The sequence below is a fragment of the Myotis lucifugus genome, unplaced genomic scaffold (genome assembly GCF_000147115.1).
Source record: "Myotis lucifugus unplaced genomic scaffold, Myoluc2.0 scaffold_2, whole genome shotgun sequence".
Lineage (NCBI taxonomy): Eukaryota > Metazoa > Chordata > Mammalia > Chiroptera > Vespertilionidae > Myotis > Myotis lucifugus.
The window spans coordinates 28,314,860-28,333,192 of record NW_005871050.1 but is presented as its reverse complement, the minus strand read 5'-3'; the positions used below and the strand labels follow the sequence as shown (position 1 = coordinate 28,333,192).

General features: G+C 47.0%; 1 protein-coding gene across 1 annotated transcript in view; it reads left to right on the top strand.

Annotated features, from left to right (window-relative positions):
- FRMPD3 (FERM and PDZ domain containing 3) overlaps positions 1-12,345 on the top strand; it is a 69,668-nt gene extending 57,323 nt beyond the window's left edge. Inside the window, 5 exon segments of the mRNA XM_023756874.1 lie at positions 6,283-7,104; positions 9,223-11,219; positions 11,221-11,316; positions 11,319-11,519; positions 11,521-12,345. Coding sequence (XP_023612642.1) covers positions 6,283-7,104; positions 9,223-11,219; positions 11,221-11,316; positions 11,319-11,519; positions 11,521-12,345 — 3,941 coding nt within the window.
- Positions 12,346-18,333: the final 5,988 nt, after the last annotated feature.

Genomic DNA, 18,333 nt, shown 5'->3' with positions numbered 1-18,333 from the left:
TTTACATTTCATTCAATTCTGCTCTAATTTTTATTTTTTCTTTCCTCTGCTGTCTTTGGGTTGCTTTTGTTCTTCCTTTTCTAGTTCTTTAAGATGTGATATTAGGTTGTTTACTTGGGATTTCCCTTGTTTTTTGAGATAGGCTTGTAATAACTTCCCTCTTATTACTGCTTTTGCTGCATCCAAGAAGTTTTGATGTTATATTGTCATTCTTATTTGTCTCTGTATAAATTTTGATCTCATATTTTGTTTGTTCTTTGACCCAGTCATTTTTTAGTAGTATGTTGTTTAATCTCCAGGTATTTGTGGGTTTCTTTACTTCCCTTTTGCAGTTGATTTCTAATTTCAAGTCATCATGGTCAGAAAATATACTTGGTATAATTTCAATTTTCTTTAATTTGTTGATGCTAGTTTTTTAAATTAAATCTTTATTGTTGATAGCATTACATATGATCCCTTTTTCCCCCATTCACCTCTTCTACCCACCCCACCCCTTCCCCCAGGCCTTAATCACCCTACAATCCCTGTCCATGGATTATACATATATGCATACAAGTTCTTTGGTTGATCTCTTCCCACCCACCCACTCTCCCCCTTCTTCACTCTGAAATTCCAGTTTGTTCTATGCTTCTGTGTCTCTGGATCTATTTTTTACCTCTGTGATCTCCCAGTCTTGAACCTCTACAACTTGGTAAGACAATACAGCTCTGCTGCTTGGGGGTGGGGTTTGTTTTGCCCTCACCATAATGGTGACCCCTGACCTCCATGAGGACATGCCCTAAGCACCCCTCCTGGGGATCAGTCACAGAGGGAAACAGCAGTTCTACTGCAACAGCTCTTGGTTTACAGATAATATGCTCCTGGACCCAATTTCAAGAGCAACAAGACGTGAGTTTTGGGAGTCCAAATGGCAGCAGGGCTCTGTGATTCCATTTCTTTGAAATATCACCACCCTGCCAACAGTGGAGAGCTACTCAGGAGAATCCGGTGCTCTGTTAGGCATCTGCTGACTCAGACACTGTTTGCACCCTTGCCGCTTGCCCTACTGAGCTGCTACCACCTCCTCCACATCTTTCTGTTCCTCCTGGCCTAAGGAAGCACCTGCTGCTGCGGCTTTCTCCCCTCTCCCGGCCAAGCCACGAGCTCCTGCCTGCAGGGCTTTGTCAGCAGGCCGGTTGCACTTCCCCTTTCGTCTCCCCGTTAATTCCTAGGTGCCCACCTTTAGATGTTTCAATGCGTGGGTCTCTCAGGTGTGTGTCTGTGTTAAGCAGGGATTTCTTTGTTGAATTATAGTTGGTTAACTTGTTGAAATTTCAGGGGGAGAGGGCTAGGTGTGCTGTCATGCCACCATTCCTTTGATGTCACTCCCTTTATCTTTTTTTTAATTGTTTTATTGCTTAAAGTATTACAAAGAGTATTACATATGTCTCCTTTTTTTCCCACCCTTGACAATCCCCTGGACTCCCCTACCCCCCAGTGTCTTATGTCCACCTTTATCTTTTTTATTACATCCTTTGTAGTGGGTGTGAAGAGTATCTTGTGGTTTTGATTTGCATCGTAGCTGATAATGTTGAACATCTTTGCATGTGCTTATTGGCCATTTGTATATCTTCTTTGAAGAAATATCTATTCTAATCCTTTGCCAATTTTTAAATTGGGCTATTTGAACATAACATAAAGATTTCTTTCTGGACTTTCAATTCTATTCCAGTGATTCATATGTCTATCTTTATGCTAGTACCACAGTATCTTGATTACTGTTGCTTTGTAGTACTCTTTGAAATAAAGAATAGTGAATCCTCCTACTTTGTTCTTTTTAAAGTTTGTTTTGGTTATTCTGGGTTCCTTGTGATTCAATATGAATTTTTGAATTAGCTTGTCAATTTCTACAGTCAGCTGGAATTCTGATAGGAGTGTGTTGAATCTGTAGATCAATTTGGGAAGTATTGTCATCTTAACATTATTAAATTTTCCAATTCATGATCATAGAATGTCTTTCCATTTATTTAAATCTTATTTAATTTCATTTTTAAATGTATCTTTATTGTTGAAAGTATTATAGGTATCCGCTTTGTTTGTTTGTTTTCCCATTGACCCCCCCCCACCCCATATTCACCCCTCCCAGGCTTTCACCATTATTTAATTTCTTTCAAAAATTTATTTTTAGTTTCCAGTATACAAGTCTAGTCCTTCTTTTGTTAAATGTATGCCTAAGTATTTTATTCTTATTGGTGCTATTATAAATAGAATCATTTCCAGCCCTAGCTGGTTTAGCTCAGTGGATAGAGCATCAGCCTGCGGATCCAAGGGTCCCAGGTTCAATTCCAGTCAAAGGCACGAACCTTGGTTGCAAGCTCCTCCCCGGCCCAGGCCCTGGTTGGGGTGTATGCAGGAGGCAACCAATTGATGTGTTTCTCTCACATTAATGTTTCTCTCTATTTTTCCCTCGCTCTTCCACTCTCCCTAAAAATCAAAGGAAAAATATCCTCAGATGAGGATTAATGAAAAAAAAAATAGAATCATTTCCTAATTTCATTATCAGATTGTTCATTGCTAGTGTATAAAAATACAATTGATTTTTGTATGTTAAGCTTTTATCCTGCAAACTTGCTGTGCTTGTTTATTTCTAGTTGTTTATTATTAGGAATTGCTTACTTTTTTAATGTACAAAATCATGACATTTGGAAATAGAGATACTTTTCCTCCTTCCTTTCCCATTGGATGCTTTATATTTCAATTTACTGTCTAATAGTCCCTGCTAGAGCTTTCAGGACAGTGTTGAATAGAAGTGGTCAGAACAAAAATTCTGGACTTTTTCCTTATCTTGGAGGGAAACCTTTCAGTCTTTGACCATCCAATATGATGTTAGCTCTCAGTTTTTCATAGATAACCTTTATCATATCGAGGAAGTTCCCTTTCATTTCTAACTCATTGAGTTTTATCATGAGAGGGTGGTAACTTTTGTCAAATGATTTTTCTGTGTCCATTGAGATGATCATTGGATTTTGTCCTCTAGTCTATTAACATGGTGTATTGCATTAATTGATTTTTGGATGTTAAACCAACTTTGCATTTCTGAAATAAATGCCAATTGGTTATGGTGTAAAATTCTTTTTTTTTTATAGCAAAGGTGGAAATTTATTGAAGAACAAGTACAGACTCCCACATGGGGAGAGGGAAAGAGTCCCACAGAACTAACTCCCATATAGGGAGGGGAAAGAGAACCCGTAAAATTCTTTTGATATGTTGTTGGATTTAAATGTCTACTATTTTGTTGAGGAGTATCTATATTCATACTAAATATTGCTCTATAGTTTTCTTGTGATGTCTTTGTCTGGTTTTGCTATGCAGGTAATATTGGCTTCATAGAATGAGCTGAGAAGTGCTCCCTCCTATTCTATTTTTGGAAAAGTTTAGTATAAATGCTTCTTTGAGCATTTGGAAAAATTCACCAGTAAAGCCATCTGGGCCTGACCTTTATTTTTATTTTTATTTTCAGGGGAGAGGAGGAATTTTTTTTCTAATATATTTTTTATTTATTTCAGAGAGGAAAGAGAAATAGAAACATCAGTGATGAGAGAGAATCACTGATCAGCTCCCTCCTGCGTGCCCCCTACTGGGGATCGAGCCCACAACCCAGGCATGTGCCCTTGACTGGAATCAAGCCTGGGATCCTTCAGTCCATAGGCCCATGCTCTATCCATTGAACAAAACCAGCTAGGGCAAGAGGAGGAATTTTTAATTATTAATTTGTTTCCTGTTATTAGCCTATTCATATTCCTATCTTTTTGAGTCAGTTTTGATAGTTTCTATATGTCTAGGAATTTGTTCATTTGATCTAGGTTACCTAATTTTTTTGGCATAAACTTATTCATGATTTTTCCTTATAATCAATTCTGTATCTGTAGTCAGTAGTGATGACCCTTTTCTTTTTTGTGATTTTACTAATTTGAAACTTCTCTCTCTCTCTCTTTTTTTTTTTTTTTTGGCTTGTTCTACACAGCTAATGTATGTCAATTTCATTGGCCTTTTCAAAGAACCAACTTTTAATTTTATTATCTCTTATATTTCTATACTCTATACACTACTATTTCTTTTCTTCTACTCCCTTTGTGTTTAGTTTGCTCTCCTTTTTCAAGTCTGTTAAGGTGGAAGTTTGAGTTATTGATGTGCAATCTTTCTTATTTTTTAATGTAGGCACTTACAGCTATAAATTTGTCTCTAAACACTAATTTAGAGAGATCCCACGAGTTTTAGTGTGTTGTATCTTCATTTTCCTTCATCCCAAAATATTTTCTAACTTCCCTTGCAATCTCTTCCTTGAACCATTGGTTTTTTAGCAATGTTTAATTTCCACATGAATCTGAATGTTACAAATTTTCTTCTGTTATTGATTTCTAATTTAATTCTGTTGTGCTCAAAAAACATATTTGGTATTATTTCATTCCTTTTAAATTTACTGAGGCTTATTTTATGACCTAAAATGTGGTCTATCCTGGAGAAGATTCGAGGTACGCTTGAGAAGAATATATATTCTGCTGCTATTAGGTGGCATGTTCTATAGATTTATAGTGTTGCTCAGGTCCTCTATTTCCTTGTTGATCTTCTGCTTATTTGTTCTTTCCATTATTGAAAGTGGGGTATTGAAGTCTTCAACTATTGCTTTTGGCTTGTATATTTCTCCTTTTGGTTCAGTCAGCTTTTGCTTCATGTATTTTGGGACTCTATTGTTAAGTGCCAGCACTGTGCTTTTGTGGTGGCTGTAAGCTCTAGTAAAAAGCTAACACCTTGACCCTGTCAAATTGGAATTTCAAAGGCATTTGAAGTTTTGTTTTCCAAAGTCTTGATCACCATGATGAACTATGGGGTAGTAGTTAAAAACAAGGGTTTTGTGGTCCCTCAGACCTGAGCTCAAATCCAGACTGCCATTTATGACTCATGTTACCTTGGGTAAATTACATAACCAACTGGATTAGTTTTCTCTGTAAAATGGGGATAATAATAACACCTACCTCATTGGGTTGTTATAAGGATTAAATGGGATAATGTCTGATGACCTTAGCCTAAATTAGTGCTTACTTGATACCTGTCTGATAGCAAAGTGATTTGGCATTGTCTGAGTATATTTTCACAGATATCATGGGGAGGGGCCCTCAAAACAGACTAAGAGACAGACAGATGAATCATTTGATATAGGTAATCCTCAAAGGCACAGACCTACCATCATTAAAAGCTGTTGCCCTGGCCAGTGTGGTTCAGTGGTTAGAGTGTCAGCACACGAACCTAAGGGTTTCAGGTTCTATTCCCGGTTAAGGGCACATACTTGGGTTACAGGTTTGGTCCCCAACCCTGGTTGGGGCATGTGTGGGAGGCAACCAATCGATGTGTCTTTTTCACATCGATGATTCTCTACCTCTCTCTCTCTCCCCCTCCCTCCCTCCCTTCCACTCTCTCTAAAAATAATCAATGGAAAAAATATCCTCGGATGAGTCTTAACAAAAAATAAATAAATAAATAAATAAATAAATAAATAAATAAAAGCTGTTTAGCAGAACATTTTACCACATGTATGTGTAGTGGATAGGCTGGTCCTACATGAATACAGAGCAATAATGAGATTTGAGGAATTGTAACAATGTCCTTCCCACCCTCTCCCCCCATATATATATACATCCCAGCATATCTCTTATATGCTTTATACATTCAGATGCCCAGAATTCTAGACGTCCCTCCACTGACAGTCCTCTCTGAAGGGCAACATCTCAGGCATTGTATGTAGTGTAGCCTGTTTTACACTTTCCCATTAAAACAATAGTTTGTCAGATTTATTTCCTTCTGCTAGAAGACATCCAACATAATGCAAGAGTGACAGAGCACTGGAAGTTGGAAAGGCTCTGAAAAGGGTGGGTGCAGGGACAGTTCCAACAATGACATAAAACAAATATCAGTTATTTAAGTATGCTTATAGGTGACTCTCAGACCTATCCATGTAAGAGTCCAGCCATGGTGTTTACCCCTACCCCACCTCACCCCATGCTTTTCCCATTTCAGAGGTGATGGGGGTATTAGCAACTCAAGCCATTCTATTCTACTCACTCTACTTTCAGGGCCAGCAGCAACATGGGCTTGATTCTCTTTCCCCTAATCCTTAGCAGCAGGGTGAGGCTCTCTTGGTACCTGCCATCCAACTGTGCACAATAGACCCAGGCCAGAGACACCATGAGAGCTCTACCACAATCCTCATTACCAAGGCTCACCTGTTGATTCTCTTTCTGGGTTTAGATTACATGCACAGTGCCCATCGCCCTGTCACTGGGGGCCACCTGGGGAAAAAGGAGAGTAGTTATGTGGGCAGCGTGGGCACCAGCCCCAGGAAGTCGAGCCGCTGCACACCCCCGCCTGCCGACTCTGAGCTTGTCAGCTTTTGCTACCTCCACATGCGGGAACAAAGGAAGGAGCAGGAAAGCCGGACAGATGTCAATGAGAATTTAATCTTCTTTGAGGAGACCAGGCCCCGGACCAAATCTGACCCCACTTCCAAAAGCTCTGGCCAAGGTTACAATGTGGTCCCTGATGACTTTGATGCAGCCAGTCTAGACCACGAGCCTTGTGCCAGTAGGGCCAGATCTTATACCTTGGACAATTCCCTTGGGGCTGAAGCCCTGAATTTTTACTGTGACTCTTGCAAAGCCAAACTCCAGGAGCAGCTGGGTCCTCGCAAAGGCGGGAGGCCTGGTTCCTCTCGTGATAATATTGTAGACTTGATGTCCCTCCCACCCCCTGGGAGTGAGGAGGAAGAAGAGGAGGAAGATGAGAGTACTTCCCTGTTGCCTGCCATTGCTGCCCCACCTCCTGGTTTCCGAGACAACAGTTCTGATGAGGATGACTCCAAGCGCCGGGCCGCCCAGAGCCAGGAACAAGGACGCCACCTGCGTGGGCTCCTGTATGATGAGATTCCAGTGACATTGATTGATAGCATGCAGACCCGTACTGTCCGAGATCATGCCCAGGAGTTGGATGATGCACTAGTGTCCACTCTGCAGGCTCTGGAAGCCTTGGCAGCATCAGAGGATGGACCACACCCTCCACCCCCACAGACTGCAGGTAATGGCCCATTCCTCCTCACTCTTGCCTCCCCTTCCAGGCAGGGTCAGCAGGTGACATTGCTTCTTCCTAAGCAGAGATCAAAGTCACTGTGGTGTGTCAGGACAGTGGATGGGCCAGAGGTGGTTCAGATAGTGTTGGGGAGCAATGATGTTATGGCAGGGGTCTGCTGCTCAGCTCTAGCTAGAGCTCTGGCTCTTGCCATTCTATCTCTGGAAATGTCTTATAGATGGACCCCAGGGATTGGGGCCATGCAAGCTATGGATCCAGGCTAGGATGGAGGACCAAAGCAAAATTGTAAGAGATATAGAAGATAGGCAAAGGACTTCCAGCATGCACATAACTGGAAGAAAAACCAAATAACCCAGTAACCACCTAGCGACCTGGGATCAGGGGAGCCAGGAGTCTTCACTGCTCAAGGCAGAGGTCTTTATTCTGCCTAAGAACATGGGCTCTCAATCAGATGCACTCAAGTCCGGTCTTCCTTACTCACTTTCAGTGTGACCTTGGCAAGGCACTTACCCTCTCTGAGCCTCACTTTTGTCACCTTAAATGGGTTTGATAACAATAGTCATATCACATAGGGTTGTTGTGAGATTTAAATAAGATCATTCATGCAAAGCACTTGAGCACATAGGAAGGACTCAGTAAGTGTTAGCTATTATTATTAATTATTATTTTTACAATATATTTTTTATTGATTTCAGAGAGGAAGGGAAAGGGAGAGAGAGAGATAGAAACATCAATGATGAGAGAGAATCATTGATTATCTGCCCTCCTGCACGCCCCCTACTGGGGATGGAGCCGGCAACCTAGACATGTGCCCTTGGTGGGAATCAAACCCAGGACCCTTCAGTCCACAGGCTGACGCTCTATCCCAGCAGTTCTCAACCTGTGAGTCACGACCCCTTTGGGGGTCAAACGACCCTTTCACAGGGGTCGCCTAAGACCATCGGAAAACACATATTTCGATGGTCTTAGGAACCGAGACACCGCTCCTCTATCCGTCTACAGGCGGGTCCGCCCACATGCAGATACGCCCACATATGAGTACCCGGCGTGATGACATCAACAATGAAAATACATCCTGCATATCAGATATTTACATTACGATTCATAACAGTAGCAAAATTACAGTTATGAAGTAGCAACGAAAATAATTTTATGGTTGGGGGTCACCACAACATGAGGCACTGTATTAAAGGGTCGTGGCATTAGGAAGGTTGAGAACCACTGCTCTATCCACTGAGCCAAACCAGCTAGGGATATTATTAATTATTATTTGTTGGGAAGATCATACAACATGCATGTTATTATCTGTTCTATACACACATATGTCCACTTTGTAGACAAACACACGTGTCAGACATGCACCCATACATACTTCCATAAACATACAACTTAAAAAGAAGTGGTCAGTGATACAGCAACAGAAAAGGAATAGAGGGAAGTAAGGCACATGAAAAAGCACATGAGGAGGGAAAAAATGTTCACATAGAGGGTGAAGAAGTTGGAGGTCAGAGGGAGCCTGCCAGACCAGAGAGAGTACCAACACCTGCCTTTTCTGTATTTGAGGGCATCCTTGGTGACAGGCAGCTCCCATTTGTGGAGCTCTAAGCACTAGCTGCTCCAAGGCTAGAGGCCCATGTGGTAGCCAGAGGGAGGACAATCTCAGCTAAATGGCCTCAGCTGCAAGAACTCAGCTGGTAGGCCTTGCCAGATGAGGGGGGGGGCAGATAGAGAGGGACCTGTATTTGCCAGTCCTCTTCAGGACAATTAACAAAAATTTACTGGCCATGGAATCTGAAAATAGTGATGATTAGCATGTTTTTTGCATGTGTTTTGCATGTTAATTTGCCATCAAAGTGCCCAGATCTTCTTTGTGCCTCTTTTGTTCTCTTCTGGATTCTAGCCCTTCATAACTCCTCCCCAGCTTGCCTCTCGTTGTCCCCTCCCCTCCACTCCTCCCACCCTAAGCCCTGCAGTCCCCCCAGGCTTGACTGGCTTTGCCCAACTTGCAGTACTGCTGGCTAACCTTGGCCCCCATAAACTCTACAAATGATTGGGAGAGGACTTGATCTGAGTTAAGTGCAGCAAGCCCTATCCCTGTTCCTCCAGGTCTGATTGTGCTGGCCACAATCACCCCTGAATCATCGCTGGACTCGGGCCATGAAACCAACTCTTCAGAGCTCACAGACATGTCGGAGATGATGTCTGCCATGAAGCAGCACCAGAACACCACCTACTTCCTGACCCAGCACCTCAACAAAGACAGTCTTCTGACCCGCAAGGACCTGCCTTTCCGGATCCAGAGCTGCGCAGCCCAGGCTGTTCTCACAGCCCCTTACTCTCTTGGGCGCCCGGATCCCAACCCATCCCTCCAGCCAGCTGTCACAGGCCAGAGTCCTGGCCCCCCTGGCGCTCGGAGGAAGCTGCCCCAGCCAGAGGCTCAGTCACAGCGAGAGCGAACATATGCCCTGGCAGTGCACCCAGCACTGTCTCCACAGCTTAATGAGCAGAAGAATCTGAGCCTGCTGTCCCCAGTTCCTGAAGACAAAGGGCCTAGCTACACTAAGGCAGGCCTAGATTTGTCACTGAGGGTGGCCACACCATCCCTCAGTGAAGAGCAGGTCTCTGAGCTAAGGGGGAACCTGCCAAAGGAGGTCAGGTTGAGCCCCAAGCTTATCCTAGACCCAAAGGGCAGTGTGACCCCAGCTATCATCTCAGCTGCCCTACAGCAGGTGGTTCACACTAAGAGTCTACCTGCCCCTGGCGGGGCCTTGGGGAACCCTTCCAGCAGTGGGGAAAGGAGGCTGGAAGCCAGCGTGGGGAAGCCAGAGGTCAGCATGATGAGTGGCAGTGCCAATAAGAATCTTAAATTCAAAATAAGCCCAGAGGTCTCTTCCAGCTCCAGAGTAACCACAGGTAGCCGGGCTGACAGCCTGCACCTCTCCCCACAAAAGGATAGGCTGCCTGTTCAAAGTTTCCCTCCCAAAAGCTATCATTTGAGAACAAGTCGAGAATCGGTGGGCAAGCAAGCTACAGGGGAAGTGGCAGGCAAGGGTGGGCCAGAGGGTGTTAAGCCTTCCCTGCATAAGCAGAGCACCATCTCCAGCCAAGGGGAGAAGGGGCAGCTGGAGAGCACACCCCAAAGTGGCAAGCTTGAGGAGACCAGCCTGGTTTCCCGAGCTGGCTACCCCATAGCTCTGCAAAGTCCCACCTGCCAGTCTCAAGGCCACAGCCCCAGCTTCCAGCCACGAGGCCACAGCCCCAGCTTCCAGCCACGAGGCCACAGTCCCAGCTTCCAACCGCGAGGCCACAGCCCCAGCTTCCAGCCACGAGGCCACAGCCCCAGCTTCCAACCGCGAGGCCACAGCCCCATCAGCCTGTCCCGAGGCCAGAGCCCCAGCTGCCTTCCTCAAGGCCAGAGCCCACTGAGGCCCCAGGCTGCCAGCCGTCAGGTGAGCACCATGCCCTCTAGGAAGCTTGAAACAACCCTGGATGGAGCCCAAGTGACCTCCGAAGGCCCCACAAAGCCCAAATCATCTCGAGGTCCTTTCAGGCTACGAAATTTATTCTCTGCCACCTTCCCAACACGCCAAAAGAAGGAAACCGATGAGCGGCAGGCCCAGCTGCAGAAGGTAAAGCAGTATGAGTTGGAGTTCCTTGAGGAACTTCTAAAGCCACCAAGCCAGGGGGAGCTGCCGGGCACTGAATATCTCCAACCTCCAGCACCAGGCCGCTGCAGCTGCCAGCTACGCAGCAGCCCTATACAGCAGGGGCCTGGCATGTCCCGTGAGCAGAGACGCAGCTGTGATTGTAAACGCATATGCCGGGGGGGTCGGCCACAGGCACCCCAGACACCAGTGCCCGGCCTCCAAGGGAGGGAGAAGGACAAGGTCCTGCCTACCCAGAGGCAGCCGGAGGCTGGCCCAGACTTGAACCTTGGCAGTCCCACCAATGTCCGGCGCATCCGCTCCACCAGCCTGGAATCCCGAGAGTGCCGCTCAGACCCTGAGAGCGGTATTTCATGCCTGAGCACATGTGCCTCAGGGGGCGAGTGTCTGGGAGCTCCCAACTATAGGAAACTTATGCGCCGCTATAGTATCAGTGAGCCCGGACCAGGGTGATAGGGCCTCACTGACCTCCGGACGGTCTATCCACAGCCACCCCTGGGGCATGCTGCCCAGGGAGGCCAAGGAGGTAGAGACCAGGCCTCTTCCCTAGGCTTGGGTTCCAAAAGCAAGCCTCTTGGGAGTCACCAAACCCTAGGAGGCCCCTCCATATGTCCAAGTTGCTTCCTGAGACCAAAAGGCCCCAGACCGATGGGCGTGTTTTTACTTCCAGAAAGAAGGTGTTCCGGAAAACCCCCCGAGTTGGACGAGGACAATGAAAACAGCAAGTGCTGCTCCATTCCGCTACTGCTTTTTCTACCGCAAATGTGACATAGCAGATGATGCCAGTGATGGCAAGGATGAGCTTTTCTACTCCATCCCCATGAAGATCCTGCCTGGTATGAAGCTGGACGAGAAGGTGGTGCCCGTAGTGAGCAGGACCCTGCAGGTGCTGGATGCCGCCACCTGCAGCAGCAGCAGCCCTGAGGCCTCCCGCACCCAGGAAATTGACCTGCGGGTGTCCACCTTCGAGGGGAGCCTAGCCAAGATCAGTGCCCTGCGGGCCCATGCCTATGGCCTGCCTGACGGCTTCCTGGCTGCACGGCTGGACACCAACGAGTTGCTGACAGTCCTGCGGCAATGTGTGGCCAGCCCTGAGGCCCGCGCTCCCAAGCCCTATGGCTCCCAGATCTCTGAGTACAAGCTGGAGCTGTTTCTCAAGTTCAAGGAGCTCCGGGCCTCCTGCCGCCGCGTAGCCAACGTGGACAAGAGCCCAACTCACATGCTGGCAGCCATCACGGGCAGCTTCCAGGTGCTGAGCAGCCTCATTGAGACCTTCGTGCGGCTGGTGTTCATTGTGCGCTCTGAGTCACAGCGCCAAGAGCTGCTGGCCAAGGTAGAAGAGGTGGTAAGGAACTACACCTTCCTGCTGCGCGCTGCTGAGGAGTCCACCATCCGGAATCTGAACCACCAGCAGCAGCAGCAGCAGCAGCAACAGCAACAGCAGCAGCAACAGCAGCAGGCAGCAGCAGCTATGGGGGTATCCCCGGGGCACCCACCAGGATCCCCAACTTCGGCGACTGTTATGAGCACATTCACCCACCCCTTAAAAACCCTTGTTAAGTAGGGCATCTGCCCAAGCCTCCCCCCCCCTTCCCCAACCTCAGACCCAGGTTTGAGCTTTGTGGTCCTTGCATCCTGTGATGAGTGTATGTGTCTGCTGGACCAGTCAGGGTCCAAGAGCCTTCAGTCTCCAGGGAGCAAAACTCCTAGCATTGAGGCTGTCCCTGAGGTCTCCAGGCTGCTGCTGCCCTGGGTATCCTCACCCCTTCCCTGGCCTCTAGGCGTCACTGTGAGGGCCAAGGCCCCTCGTCACTACGCCCACTGCAGAGCTGTATTTTATCTCTTCTCTAGGGCTGAGAGGTGACATCAGGCTCACTTCCTGCTCCATTTTTTGGCACAGGGAAGCCAGGGCCTGAAGGAGGCAGGCCAGATGGCCTTGAGCTCCTTCTGGCATCTGCTCCCCTCCAGGGAGCAATAGCAGTAGCAGCAGGCCACAGGGCCTAGTGGAGGGAAAAGAGCCCACCCACCACTTTGCAGAAGCCACCCCAGAGGGCTCACGCCCGGGTGATAGTCCTCCAGAAAAACAGCCACACAGGGCTGTTTGCAGCCAGCCCAACAGGCTGGCAGCCTCGGGAGCCCTCACTCCCAGGCCTAGTAGCTCCACACCAGCCATCCCCAAAGTGCCCTGTCCCTCACTGGTGGGCAGGGCAGCTCAGTCCACTAGGGAGCAAGCATCTGGGATCACCCCACTCATTCTGGCTAAGGTACCTGATGAAAATGTTTGCCCTGGGGAGACCCAGCACAGGCCTCCGAGCTGGCCTGGCCCAGCACAGTACAGTGTCTGTAGCTGCAGGCATGCGGCTCCTCTCTCAACATTTCTACTAGACAGGCTGTCCTTAGGAGTTCCACTTAGCTACAGATTGGGGGTGGGGGGTGGGGGGAGGGTGGGAAGGGGTTAGGGGTTAGGGGTGGGTGTTGATGACTATATCTTAAACTTCTGGAAGCTAGCGTGATATGTTAATCCTGAGTATATGCTTTTGGCTGTGTATTGACCCTGTGGATTTGTCTCTCTAAGAAAAGAAGCTGAGCGCCTTACCAAGTGCAGTCCTGTACCTCTCTCTCTCTCCGGAGTCATCTGGAAGGGAATTCACACTGTTTAGCATCCTCCTTGACACACATCTACTGCTGCTGTCACCGCCCCCCTACAACCTTCATGGGAGTGAAGACACGGAGTCCCTACTAATTGTCCCATTGTAGGGAACAAAGAAAGCCAATGTTTCTTCTGTATAGATTGCTTCTCATCCTCTTCTCCATACCTCCCCATTTTTTCCACATGCCCATACCCTGTGTCTGCCTCTCATCATCATTACATGAGAGACCCCTGTGAAATCTCCCGTTCTTACATGAGTTTTATAAAGATGTACACTGTGCTTGACCCCCACCCAACCTTGGTATCCCCTAATGCAATTAAGCCCCCCTGAGTGGCAATTTCTCCCAGCAAGATTAGGGGAGCTCCTTCTGCAGAAGCCAGCTCCACCTTCCTGGCCTCTCCTCCCACAAGACCAAGTTGTTTAATAGGCCAGAGATACAGCCAGTGGGGAACCCTTTCCCCCTTGACCACTGCAAGTGTGAGTGCTGATGTGGTCTTCCTCTTCTCCCCACTTCTTGATCCTGCACCTTCGCCACTCAGGCCCCACCTGTGTCATTCCACCGCCATCCTTCACCTCTCCCTCAGCCTCATGGAGAGGATACATTTTCTAATGTCTGTATATAATATATATATACTACATAAAATATAAATTATATATATATATACTAATTTATGTCTTGTTTTTCAAACAAGAATGATTAAATCTATTCATCTTACTATCCCAATAAGCATTGACAGTGCCTCTTTGTGAGTGTTCTTGTATCCTTGAATTGTTGGTTGGTGGTGCTCTCTCTGTGCTTCTCTTCCCACCTACCTGGGACCCAGTGGGTGATGACAGCTGAGGAGCCTGCTCCTTGTAGAAGCCTCCTGTGGGCCACAGGAGTTGGATACTGTCTGTTCCTGTCTTTTGCCCATGGGGCCTCTATCTCACCTGGTCACCATAGCTATTACCTCAGAGTTGAAGGGGGTGGGGGCAGGGTAGGGGCAGAAACACAACGTGCTCTGTGGCTAGTGCACTGGATGACCTGGGAGGCAGGAGACATGGTTTTAGTCCAGCTGTCAGGTCAGAATTGGGAAAAGGGACATCTCCCTTTAAAGGTTACTCAGTTACCTCAGAGTGTAGCCCAACTGCCTTATATTTTAAGTTAGCAAATCCTTTGCAACGGTTGCTGGCAATTTATTTGGTGAGGTTGATAAGATAGAAGCAACAAGACCCTAAGCAGGGCTGACCTCTCTAGCTTTTCAGAGTTACCTAATGGTGACAAATGCTTTTGTTTCTCTGTTCTTTTACTTCCTTCTGGTAATCACAGGTCCCCACTAGCCTATGAGGTGCCTCCGTGCCAACTTGAAAAGTTTCTTCCTCTTTGGCCAGGTAGCTCAGTTGGTTAGAGCGTCTTCCCGATATGCCAAGGTGCAGGTTCGATTGCCCTCAGGGCACATACAAGAATCAACCAATGAATGCACAAATAAGTGGAACAACAAATTAATATCTATCTGTCTATCTATCTCCCTGCCTTTCTCTAAATACAAAGAAAGAAAAAAAATGTTCCCCCTGCTACCCCCCCGCAAAAGATGAATTAGAAAAAAACACCCCACCCTCTGGGTGATGCCAGCTCTGCTGCCACGTGGCTTGGTCATTTTAGCTCCACCCAGCCCCACTGGTCTCTTTGGCTGTGTGTACATATTACACAACCATGTATAGTGGCTCTGATCAGTCACTTCCTCCCAAAGATTGAGCACAGACTTTTTTTCCTGTTTGCAAAGGCGTGGCTAAAGCGGTTAAGAGGCAATGCACAGAGGAGGAGCAAGAGACGGTGTAGTCTGTCTGGGCTGCTCTACATGTTCCTCAACACCATACCAGAGCTCTGATCTGCATGCAGGAGGCCATCAGGGGTGAGAGGCTTAACCTTGGTAACAGAACTCTTGTGGGAGCTGCCTACCAGGGATCCTGTCCCCCTCAAGTGAAAAACAGTGCCAATATACAGTGAGTCCTGCTGCCCTTCAAAATGGCCTAACTGGACAGTCCAGAAACTTGGGCCCCCTCTGGCCCTTAACTACACTGGTGGCTCCTTCCAGTCAAAAAAGCATGCATATTTGGTTCTATACCCTGGGTACATACCCACACAGAACCTAGCACATAGTAGTTCTTCAATAAGTTTTTGCTGAATAAATGAATGTTGAATGGGATGACTGTCCAGATCTCTGGACCTTGTGAAATGGGCCCTCTCTCCTCTGGGAATGGTTAATCCAGGGCAGTGCAGGTGGACAAGGGCAGGCAGGCTGGCACCTCCTATCAAAGGATAAGGAGTCAGGTCCCTCATCCAGCATCCTGCTGACTCAGCTGAATTTCACCAACAGCTTTCCAAAATCTTCAGAAAAATCTGAGGTGACTGACCAATGGTCTCCTTTTCTGTGGACCCAGGGTCATTATCTGCAGTAGTCAGAAACACTGAGGAAGGCCATTTTTCTACCAGCATCCATGCCACATTTGGTCTGAGCCAGAGCCTGAAGCAGATGCTCTCTGGCCACTCTATACCATATACCAGTCCCGAGAGCCTGATTCCTGCCTTTCTGATTTCAGCCAATAAAGGGAAATGGGTTCATGATATTGGCATGGGCCCAGGATGCCTGTGGAGCTGGCACAGTCACATTTTTTCAAGCTGTTGTCAAGGCACTGTGGATAATAGGCAATTTCATCAGCAATGAATTGAAAGGATCTGCCTCAGCCAGAACATTTCCTGCCAAATGGGCAGGGGAGGATCAGTTGCCAACATGGGGAAGGGGCATGAATTTATGTCTTAGTTTTAAATTCTTCCAAGCAACCACTAGGATGGGAGTAATAATAATAACTGCATCCCATTCCCCATCCTGTAGGCTGGAAGCCAGACTATGTGGTTTGGGCGTAAGAAGGAGGTTCTTCATGGAGTGGAAGAAAATGATTTCTGAAGGTTCAGTCCTGGGCCCTGGCAAAATGTCCTGGACTCCAAGTGGGTCTCTTGGTTCCAATGCCTTGTCCTCCTGGAAGCCACTAGTAGGTGGTCATTATGGAAGCCTGCCTTCACACAGGAAGAGAACTACTTATTTCACGTCAGTGTTAATAGCAACTCCTTCCTGCCCATGCCCATGCACCCACATACCCAGTCCTTGGGTGCTGGCCATACTCCCAGCATCATGCGGATGTGTCCCAGTGCCCACACTGACATTTTCAGCTGAAGGTTCTGGACATACCACTTAGGAATGAACTCAGTTTTAGCTTCCCTGCCCTCCTATCTATGATGTCTGTTTCCCTCTGGATGTTGATTCCTCATTGATATGTTCACAGCTTTAGCTAAAAGGAATATGCATTCATAGTATGTTAGGAACATTCTGCAACACAGAAAACTTGATCCCTGCCCTGAAATATTCAAAACCAACTGTGCATGAGCACTTGCCATATGTCAGGCACTGTGTTAAGATCTTTACATGCATGATCTCATTTAATCTTCCTAACAGTCCTTTGAGAGAGATACTATGATCATATCTACTTCTCAGAGGAGAAAACTGAAGCCTAGAGAGATTAAGTCACTAGCTGAAGGTCTCACAGCTGGTAAGTGGTAAGCCAGTCAGTTTTCAAACCCAGCCCAGACTTTCAACTGCTACCCTACAGTACTCAGCCCAACCCCACCTTCAAAATGGCCCAACTGGACAGTCAAAGCATTTTCTCCTGGAAACAGGCATGGATGCAGACACACTCATGAAAAGATGGCCTATAATTTTGCTTGGGGTCCAGGCAGCATGTGGGTAGTAACAGGTCATTGGTAATGTTGGGGTGTGGGGTACTACAAGCCCACCTGAACCCACCCACATACCTCTCTTCACTGTACTGCCCTAGTTCCACACATATCTCATACCTAGGGGTGGAGTAGTATATGTACATGGAAATTTGTGGATAGAGCAGTTGCATCCTAAAAGCCACTATCAAGATTATGCGCTGCCACCCATCCTCCTCAAACTGGGGTCTACGTCTCCCAGGGAATGTGGTAGTGTACCAGCAGACACAAAAAGCCATGGTTATGATGTGGCCTGTATTCCTGAAGCATTTGCATTTTCTCCAAGATTTGTGAAGAAAATATTATGCAGATGCTACATTAAATATTTGTATGTAAAAATAGAGAAATACAGAAGTCGCCTTCCTTGTAAAGAATACATATCACTTTAAAGACACTTGAGACTCCTATCTGATACATCTGCACTCCGATACCCATCTACCTGGAATCCAGGTTCGCTGTCCTCTTCCACCAGACATGCTTTGGTGGAAATGTGAAGCACGCTGAGGGTCTGTCGGATGAGCTAACTGGTGGTGTGGACCCCAAGGGGAGGGCATCTAGGACTGGCCTATTTCCATGGCTCTGAGCACAGGTGGGAGTCAGGAACTTCTTCAGGAATAAGAGACCTGACGTGATCTGATACCAGGAGGAAATGGGACAGTTACGCTCCTCCCCAACCTCATCCCAGGTGACCCTTTGGCACAGGGTCAGTCCTGGGCACAAACTGAGGGAGCCAGATTCCCTGCAAGCTGGAGATTTCTGCATCTGTAATGAACAAGCAAAGCAGGGAGGCCATGTGGGCTAAGATGAGCAATTCCCCCCAGAATCAGGGCTTGGTTCTATTTTCAGCCCAGTGGCTGACTTGCCTTATGATGGGGTACAAGTCATTTCACCTCTTTGGGCCTGTTCTCTAAAATGAAGATGACTGAGTCTCCAGCCTCCCTCTGCGGCTCTGAGGATTAATGAGGTGGTGCTGGAAAAGCAGCTATAAAAATTCTGAGTTCTAGCTGTAAAAGCGTTAACAAGTACAAATCAAACTGCCTCAGCTGCAGCTGATCCACAGAAACTAATTAAGCTTGTACTAGGAGCCTGGACC